At 48.4% G+C, this 9912-nt stretch overlaps 1 protein-coding gene across 1 annotated transcript; it reads right to left on the reverse strand.

Annotated features, from left to right (window-relative positions):
* Positions 1-1090: 1090 nt before the first annotated feature.
* On the reverse strand, positions 1091-8919 carry Mkrn2os (MKRN2 opposite strand). The gene is made up of 4 exons (XM_003463173.3): positions 8614-8919; positions 5163-5212; positions 3162-3324; positions 1091-1755 (listed from the first exon to the last, which is right to left on the reverse strand). Exons 1-4 carry the CDS (start codon positions 8829-8831, stop codon positions 1533-1535), a joined length of 654 nt encoding a protein of 217 aa, XP_003463221.1. The 5' UTR covers positions 8832-8919; the 3' UTR covers positions 1091-1532.
* Between the last annotated feature and the right edge of the window lie 993 nt (positions 8920-9912).

Consider the following 9912-nt stretch of genomic DNA (forward strand, 5'->3'; position numbering starts at 1 on the left):
GATTGCCAGCTGGCCTGCTTGCCGGGCTTATGTCCTTTATGCATGCTGTCAGCAGTTCCTCTCTGGACTATAGTGCTGCAGTGTGAATATCATCTGCTGCAGGCACATTTCATGTAGCACAGTTATGAAGTCTAGATAGTGACTTGCTCCAGCAGGTCACCTGGTTTCTCCCAGGGAAGCCACTGTCATAACCAATTTATCACAGTCTAATTATTTGCTTCTGAAGCTGTCCTGTGGACATCTCGCAGAATCCATCTCATAGAGGAGACAGGTATTTGGGACACCTTCTGTGGGTTTAAGTGAATATTATCAGCCCCATCATTCCATAGCCATAGCAGCCACACAGGCACTGTTTCACTCACCTTTTACTTTAATTGTTTGGCCAGCTCCAGTAGCTCCATGGCTGTACAAGTTGTGCACATTATGTGCCTAGTAGAAGAAGGCGGCCCTCCCAGTGCTCCTCGCTGGGCTAGGGCTTCCTCTACCTCTATTTAATGGTGAATAACTGGCCTAGCATGCAGGGGATTTGCTAGGGTGTTTTCTTAGACACAAAGACTTATATTTCTGGAGACATTTCCCACGCCTTGCAACGTGAGCTCTGCAGCAGCCAACCATTGCTCAAGGGCCTCCTCTTTCTGTTGCAGCTGGTCTACTTGCCGTACAAGGCCATTCACCTCTTGATTTATACAGCAGAAGAGAGTGAAAAACAAAGTGACTCACCCTGATGTTTCACCATGAGGGGGAAGAATTTGTCTGTCTATTGCTTCCAAGGCTAACAAGCAGCCCTGGGCTCCAAACAGACTGATTCCTAGTCCTCCATGGCCTCCCAAGCTGCCAAGCAGGTGGCTACAGGTAACCATAGCAAGACCAGGGTCATTTATCAGCTATTCCCTGGAACTCTCCCTTATCTTTGGGTGCTATTTCCACAGCCTTCCTGGGACCACTCACCTCAGTGTCCTGCCGACTACACCAGTTGTCAGCCCACTCAGGGGGCCCATTTTCGAAGGTGAGATCCCAAGGTTAAAGAATCCACATGTGCAAGACATCAGCAACCACAGTAGGCAGCATGGAGCAGAGCACAGAGCCAGAGTGAGCGTGCAAGAGAGCAAGAGCCACCTGAGTCTTTATTGTATAATTCTTATACAGGATATTATCTTATACAGGATATTATCATGTTTACATTCTTACATTGTGCGGCAAAAGTGCATGCATGTTGATCTGTGCTTAGGGTTACATAACTGTATTCCACTGTGTACCTGTGCTACACAAATAAGGTCATGTCCCCAGGTATCCTTAGACCCACTGAGCTTTGAAGCAGTCTGAGTGGTTCCCTACACCAGGGGAATTTTTATTTTATGAATTTTTAGGCCATCGTAAGTTGAAATGTGCTTCAAGAAGCCTATGCATTTTTTCATTACCACAGTTAGATGCATTTAGGAATCCACAAGCATGGATTCAAAGTGTAGGTTTGAAGCAGGACCTGGAATGTCCTGCCACTTCTTCCATACCCCATGCTCAGCACAGTGGCTCCCCTAAGGAGGATGAGCCTCAGGGCTGGCATGGTCAGTCATGTAGAAGCCATGCTCTTCGATGGCCCGGTATAGCATGATGTACTTGGAGGCCAGCCTCGTCCTTGGGACCACATATTCCTCTGTGAACTCAGTCTTGTCCAGTTGCTTCTTTCCCTCAGTGGCTAGAATGCAGTTAATGAAAGCGAGGGAGTAGCTGTAGCAGTTGTGGTGGTCTTCTTTATACCTTGCAGAACAGGGCACAGAGAAGAAAAGGCTGAGATGATTTTATTGACTTATTTGAGAGAGGGGCCCAAGCTGGTCTTGAATTCCTGAGCCTAAGGAATCCTCCTGCCTCAGCCTCCCCAGTATCTGGGTCCTCAGATACATGCCACCACACTAGGATCCTGAGAAGCCTCAGGAACAGGACATGAAGCTACAAAGGGACTTTCCTAATGGAACTTGGTTCTCAGTTGTGGAGCTTGGAGAGATGCAGTTAAACTGGCATATTTAGCTACTTGCTGTGGGGGAACAGGTAGGAGACTCTCTCCGAGGGTTCAGGATGAAGTTGTGGGGAAATTGTACACTGGGAGAACTGAAGTGGGGCTCTAGACTTTAGGAGTGGAGTACTAAGTTTGGGATCTATCACAGCACCTAAACCCATCAAAGGGAAGCTTAAGAAACCCTGAAATCTGTACACATCCTCTCCACATCCTCTAAAATGTTGAAGGAGAGTAGAATTGAGAAATTAATTGCAAAATTGCTAAAATAAAAAAAATAGATCTTTAAGTATTTTTACATTTTAAACATTACTTAAGTTTTAAGAGTGAGGTTTGGTGCCCACCTGGCAAGCACAAAGTTGTGAGTTCAATCCCTGGTACCAAAAAAAAAAAAAAAAGGGCCAAGGGTTTAGCTCAGCAGCATAAGCACCTGCCTGGCAAGCATGAGGTCATGAGTCTGATCCCTGGTATAAGAAAAAGGAGTTTTGCTGTATATGTGTAGAAGTACCAACTAAACAGACTACGGTGGGAGGGGGTAACAGTTCATCCTAATTGTCAATTTGATCAGACTGAGATGTCTGGAGAAGGGACTGGATCATGGGACATTGCATCTGTGGATTAATCCTGGTGTCTACAGCTGAGTGTGCTGTGAGGAGGTGGGGCCTGGTCAGAGGATGTGGTCTGGGCCTCTGGAGAGTGCACCTAACACTGACACTCTTTCCAAGCTGACTTGTCTCTAGACCACCACGAGGCAAGCCACAGTCCTCTGATAGACCCTTCCACCATGATGGCCATGCTTTGGAGCCAGCTAACCATGGACTGCACCCCCTGAAACTGAGCAAATCAAACGTTTCCTCCTTTTCACGGTGGATGTCAGATACGGTGTCTCTGCAACTAGAAAGCTAACCAAAACAGCTCTGATACTTCCAGCTCCTAAGTACAGGGCTGGGAATGCAGCTCAGTGGTACCATTCCCAGAACCACCAAAAAACAAAGCACAGAACAAAACAACAACAACCCCCGCCCCATAAAAACTCCAAGCTGAGGCTTTGCTGTGTATATGCTGACCCCTGTGGAAAATCTGAAGCGTGCTACCCTGCCATTTGTCCCCATGGTGCTACACACAGCCAGCCTAACCACAGTCTCCCACATACCTGTGTGGCAGCCAGGCCCCATGAGCAGAGAAGTCCTCCAAGTACCTGTCCCACTGGTGCTGCAGTCCCAGCATGCCAGGCTGCAGGAGTGGCACAGCCAGGCTTTGCTCCCAGCCCGTCCTGTCCCGCTGCACACCACTTCTGTCATAGTTGTACACCACTCCTGCAGACAGACCCAGCAGCCTTCAGGAGGGGTGCATCTGCAGGGAGCACCCAGAGAAGGACAGCAGCCACCCTGGGACTGTCTGTAGTGGAGAGCAGGATTACACCTTCCTCATGTCACCATGGATGGGACAGGTATAGGGATGAGAAGCAGCATCCCTCTACTGCAAGCAGGGTGGTGGTGTGGGCTCAGCTTCTCCCACACATCTTAGCAGCATAGCCCTTCCTTCAGGGACCCCGGTTCTTGCTCTGCCTGCTGCGACGTTGCTCCCATGAAGTAGAAGACAGCCGTGAGCTGGGATGCAGCTCAGTGGCAGAGCAGTCTTAGGAGGTGTGAGCCCTGGGGTCATTCCAGGCAGGAAAGACAGATTTCTGGATCAGCTATCTTCTTGTTTGGGCCAAAATGAGAGTAAACTCATTTCCTGCTTCACCATCATTTCTTTTTGTTGGACCTCCAGAGTTAAGTCTCTAGATGGGGTGTGTCCTTAACAACATTTCATGGGATACACCGGGCATGGTGACATGCAGTAGGCTGAGGCAGGACTGCAAGATCAACACCAGCCTAGCCAACATTGTAAGACCCAGACACAAGAGAAAAATAAAAATGGATGATACAGCTAGGTGTGATAGTACACACCTGTAATCCCAGCACTCAGGAGGCCGAGGCAGGATTGCCATGAATTTCAGGCCAGCCTGGGCTACATAAACAAGCTCAAGACTAGTCTGCCACTACATAGTTTGACCCTGTCTCAAAACAAGACAAACAACAACAACAAAAAAGATAGTACAGTTGACTGCATGCAGGGATGTGAATTTTAAAATGTAGTTCTAGGTTTCAGTTTGGATAGTCGGTTTGTCCTGCCTCCAGGGTAAAAAAAGACTATACGTAGAGGCCTGCGCTGCTTCCTGGAAAGGGCTCCACCCAGGCCCTGCTGCTGCTGAAGGGAACGCTGGCTCTCAGGTTGCGGAATCTGTGCTCTCAGAGCTGTCCCCTCAGCTCCTGTATTTACATCCCTAACCCTTTTCATTTTCAGACAGGATCTTTCTAAATTGCCCTGGCTGCCCTCAATCCTCCTGCTTCAGCCTCCCAGGGTGCCATGTTTGCGGGTGGGTACCACCACATCTGGTTCCTATTTTTTTTTTAGTGAGCCCCTGTAGGCCCTCTACACATGCTGAGGAGTTGTACCTCATTTAATTCCTGTAGCTAGGCATGTGGGAACCCATGCTATCAGGTTACCATGGATTTGGGGAATTGTGCCTGGGTCCAGAATCTGATTTGGGGGCCAGACGTCATGGTACATGCCTGTAATTCCAGCACCTGGAAGGCTGTGGCAGGACACTGCCATGAGTTCCAGGCCAGTCTGGACTACATAGTGAGTTTAAGGCCACCTGGACTTCATAGTGAGATGATGTCTCAAACAAAAAACAAAACAAAACTTTGATTTAGGCACAGGAAGTGAGATCTTGGGTAACTCGACCTCTCTGGATGTCTGTTTCTTCTTCTTCCCCTAAAACCCAAGGAAAAATATGCAGGTTTGTGAAGCTCTTTAATGAGAAAACACTGCTGCTTCTGAGGCTCTGGTCCATGGTACCCTAGAACCCAAGCTCTGTAAGCGGCAGCCCTGGCTCCACCCCAGCACCAGGAAGGAGTGAGGCTTATGTACAGGCAGTGTGGGTACAGCTGACCCATCTCAGCCTGCAGAAAGAGAATCTGGGCCCTGAGGAATCACCAGCTGAACATGGCCGAGAAAGATCGTGTCCCCTTTAGAAATGCTGCTGTCCTCTAACTCAGCGCTGTGTTTATTTTTGAGCTAAAAAAGGAAGCAAAAATGCACTCACCATTTGTGTTAGTTATCCCAACATGAAGATCAGACCTTCCATCATACTCCCTGAAAGAAACAGGTATTATTTTTTTCTTATATGAAACAGAATCTCTCCTTTGCTGGGGCTGATCTCAAATCCTTACGCTCAAGTGATCCTCCTGGCTCAACCTCCTTAGCATCTGGGACAATGGGTGTGTACCACTGCACTGATGTATTGTTTGTCTGGTGGACACATGCTTGGTATGAAGCCTTCATATTTAAGATAAGGGAGCAAGGGGACCAGGCCTTGCCACCACACCAGGTGAATAGAAGCTGAATTTGAGAGCTGGTTGATTGACCATGCATCTGAGGTAGGAAATGCTACATGGTACTGCCCAAATCTGGCCCTCCAAAAACCAGCCCTGCTGAAATATAAATTCAGCATCCACCTGGCTTCCATAGGCCGGCCTGGAAGTTGCTTAGAGCTGCTGTTGCTTCTTCTTCTTCTTTCTCCTCCTCCTCCTCCCCCTCCCCCTCCCCTCCCCCCTCCCCCTCCTCCTCCTCCTTCTTTTTAGTACTGAGAATGCAACCCAAGCAGTGCTGGACAGCTTTTTTCAAAATTTCATTTTGAGACAAGGAAGTTCTTGCTAAATTGCCTGCCTCAAGCTTGAGATCCTTTTGCCTCAGCCTCCTGAGCAGCTGGGATTGCAGTGTACAGCACTGCACCAGCTGTGGGTACCCCCGATTCTGCTCACTTCCTTCTGTGGGAGCTGACAGCTTGGCCCCAGTCTGGTAGGGTGGAACGGGCCTGGGCTGTATAAGTGCAGCGCCTGTAGTGCTTTACAGCTAAGGCTGCTCCTGCTTCGCCTTCATTTCCTGACATTACTTTTCATTGTTTCTGAGGGTTAGGGTTGGAACTCAGAACTTCATGCATGCTAAGCATATGCTCGGCCACTGAGCTACGGATCCCCTTGTTGTTCTCCTTACACAGTCCACACACTGACCAGCTTAACTCCCTATTATGTCATCTACACAGCATTCCCAGGCCATCACTTATGAGTCTAGGAACACTGAGCACATTGCTTTCTGTACTCTGTGTCTGCATCTGGAAAACAGCCATATCTTAAGCTTCTTAGCAAGCTGGCAGGAAGATCAGAGGGTGTGTGTATGTGTGTGTGTGTGTGTGTGTGTGTGTGTATGTGTGTGTGGTGTGGTGTGGTGCAGGGGATGGAACCCAGAGCCTTTGCATGGACCTACATCTCCAATCACTTTTATTTTTTTATTTTGACACAGGGTCTTCTAAATCACGAGGTTGCTCAGTCTGGGCTCAAACTTGTGATCCTCCTGCCTCAGCCTCCCAGAGTGCTGGAGTCACAGCGGTGGCCACCAAGTCCAGACAGAGGTAATTTTTTAAATGATAATGCTGCTGAGCTTGGTAGTTGCTATAGTTTATATCCAGATGTCCCCCAAGAGCCTCATGAAAGCAGAGGCACACTTGTGGAAGGTGATAGATTTGGGAGCTTAGCACTGATTTGCTGTTGAAAAACCAAAGAGCTGGCACTGAGGTGCAGCCTGGCACCCCAGTCGTTCTCTCTCCTCAGCTCCTCCCTTTTCATTCTGCTTCCTGCCTGCCAGGCCTTGAACTCTTTCTCCTCTGCAGTGCTCTTCTTCCATGCTGTTCTGGTTTGGATCCAGTTGACCGTGGACCAGAAACTCTACAAACTGTGAACCAAGGTCCTCTCCTTCTCAAGTTGTGGGTATTAGGTATTGTATCTCAGCAGCAAAGAAGGGACTAAGACAGTGCCAGCTATATAGAAGGCAGAGGCAGGAGAATCACGAGTTTGAGGCCGCCCTGAGCAACTTAGCGAAAAAACTGTCTCCAAAAAAGTGGGTGAAGTAGAGATATTATAACTTAGTGCAAAGGCCCTGAGTTCAAGCTCTGGTACCCCTGGAGAGGGAGAAGATGAGGGAGAGACAGAGACAGCATGAAGGCAGAGAGGCAAAGAGAGACAGAGAAACAGAGAAAGACAGAAAGACAGAGGGAGACAGAGAAACAGACATTGGATGTGCTGGACATGTGCCCCCTCGTTAAAGCAAGCATCCTGGGCTGTAATGTGGCTGAGAACACAGATGGCTGCCCTGCCTTGGTCAGAGAACCCCTTCAAGCTGCATCTGCACCAAACCCCAGGTTTGGCTCCCTACTTTCTGCCCTGACATCAAACACTACTTATTGGGTGGCAGCACTGGCACAGTAGGGGCTGTGGAGGCCTGGAGGCTGGGCTTGGTGGTGTGTATGCTGTCACTGAACCCAGGTACCTGTAAGTCCAGACCTAAAGTTCTAAGAGGCCCTGGAACATTGGCCTCAGCTGTCCTGTCCTGTCCTGGGAAGGCCCAGGGTGTAGTCTGCTTAGCCCCCAGTGTGTGGCCAGCCTTTCTGTGCACTTTGGTTTACTTCCTGCCCAGAGGGAAGGATGAGAACAGATCAAGGGAGTTAGCAATCAGGGCTGTGAATGCTCAAGCAGCAACACTCTGTGGGCAGTGGCCTGGCTACTCAGGAGGCTGAGGCAGGAGGATTGCTTGAACTCAGAAGTTGGAGGCCAGCCTGGCAAGATAGTGAGACACTCCCTCCCCACACCACAGGAAAAAAGCAGTAAACCAAACAGGCACCCTAAGGAATTAAGAATTAAGAGTTGACCTCAAGAGTAATTCCCTGTAGCTATATGACTTATTTACCTGTAGCTATATGCATCACTTAGTAACACACATGCTGTTAAAAAACATAGCTCATTCTGAGCCAGTTCCAATTCTACACCGTGAAGAAACAACGAGGCATCATCCTTTCTTTTGATTCCTGAACTTAATCAAAGGCAGGTGGCAGGGCTGGGGATTTAGCTCAGTGGAGTAAGTGCCTGTCTGGCAAGCAGGAGGTCATGAGTTCAATTTCCAGTACCAAAAAAAAAAGCGCCAGGTGACATTTGATATGAAAAGTTTCCAGTGTCAGTTTAGGGATGGGAGTGTGTCAGTGGTAAGCACCTTCTCCCTCATAAGCCCAGCACCAACATCCCAAGCAAACAGCAGTCAACCTGATCCGGCTTCAGTCTAAGCCAGCTCCACACAAAACAGTCTGTAAGCGCTGCACTCCCGCTCGGCCATCACACCCAGCTGCAGAGAAAGTGGTGTTTGGGGTGGGATTCTTCAGCACCTGTGCTGTACTCCTCCTCACTAAAGGACTACAGGTGTGCTATCCTTAGAGTGTGTGTGTTTGTGTGCGGGTGGACGTGTGTGTACTGCTGGGGGAATAGGGAGGGCCTCACCCTGCAAGGCCAACGCTCACCTCTGTGCCACTCCAGCCCCACATTCTCATTTCCATGGAATAAATCAGAAGCCCCCAATCTCCACACAATCTGCTGCCTACTAGGAAGAGGAAGTGGTGGCTATAATACAGACCAGTTTGCATCATTCAACACGACGCTCAGAAGACGCAGTACCTGAGAAACGTGCCCTGGGTTGGCCTGAGAAGGAAGGAGCATTTCTCCTGGTGTCCATTGCTGAAGGGGCTGGAGATACTGACTGGAGCATCAGCCAGCTCTGCTGAGCCCAGCGCTTCTTGGCAGAGAGGGCAACGCCTTGGCACCTCAAAGCTGTAGATGGATCGCTTACAGTGGTTGAATTTAATCAAAGATTTCACGGCCTCGGCGCTGTGCATAATGTTTGTCCCCAGGCCACCAGGAAAGGGTTGCAGAGACTTCCTTTCCCTCCTTACGCAACTGGCCTGTGCCAGCTGCACTGCACTGCTGAGTAACCTGATGAGAGCAACCAAGCCTACTGGGAAGTAGGGTTAACCTGTAACCAGGCCGCCTGAGACTCACTTCTTAAAGAGCTAGTTCTCATTTGTGCTCCATGACCAAGTTTCTTCTTCCCAGGCCCTATACAGCCAGCTCCTATTCACCTCTCAAAATCCTGTTTTACTGTACGGCTTTCTCAGTTCTTCCAGTCTTTTTTTGTTCTGCCTTCTGGATTTCTGTTTTGACCAGAACCACATTATTTTATTTTTAATAACCACATTATTAATGAATCTTTTAGTTTTATCTTTCCTATTAGTCTGAGCAGTACTTGGATTTGGGCACTGACATATACATATGCATGTATGTATGTATGTATTTCTTTTTCAGGCTGGCTGTAAGTACTTGCCTAGCATGTGTGAGGAGGTCCTGGGCTCTGTCACTAGTGGCACATTACATGCTGCATTCAAATGTTATGTTCCCTGATCTTTACTTCTGTGTTCCTAAAGCATGTTATTTTGTACTGTTGTTGCATGCAGGAATGAAGTCCTTCTTTCTAGGTTACCATGTTTAGATTTTTCTTACTGCAGCAGCAAACCTGCTTACAGATACTGAGCTGTGTGGGGAGAGACCTAGGTCACGGCCACCTGGGGGAAGGGACCCTACTGTGCAGAGGGCAGAGGTGCTTTCTGGGCCTGTGGCTCTTCTCAGACTCTTTAACCCAATTTCAATTCTATTAGAGAATTTAGTCTATGATAGTTCATTATGCTGCATGTTGTTTTCACCTTTTAAAACACCTTAAAGCAACTGTACAAAAATATACAAGGAAAAAAATAGCATCCCTCCTTTTTCCCATGACTTTTCCTACCAACTACTTTCTACTCCTTGGGCAAAGCCATGGCAAGTTTGAGGCTATTTCTACACAATTGTCTTATTGTCACGCACTACTGTTTTAGAATCTTTATTTATTTATTTTGGTGCCTGGAGTCGAACTCAGGACCTCAC

This window comes from Cavia porcellus, unplaced genomic scaffold, assembly GCF_034190915.1.
Source record: "Cavia porcellus strain 051 isolate PalLab524CR breed Dunkin Hartley unplaced genomic scaffold, mCavPor4.1 scaffold_27, whole genome shotgun sequence".
NCBI lineage: Eukaryota > Metazoa > Chordata > Mammalia > Rodentia > Caviidae > Cavia > Cavia porcellus.

Bases quoted from the DNA above. Each gene is read 5' to 3' on its own strand.
- Mkrn2os (XM_003463173.3), bottom strand. From the start codon at position 8,831: ATGCACAGCGCCGAGGCCGTGAAATCTTTGATTAAATTCAACCACTGT. The intron at 5,213-8,613 runs GTACTGCGTCTT...TGTTTCTTTCAG, and splicing joins ACCCAGGGCACGTTTCTCAG to GGAGTATGATGGAAGGTCTG. The intron at 1,756-3,161 runs GTATGTGGGAGA...CTGTTCTGCAAG, and splicing joins GGGGCCTGGCTGCCACACAG to GTATAAAGAAGACCACCACA.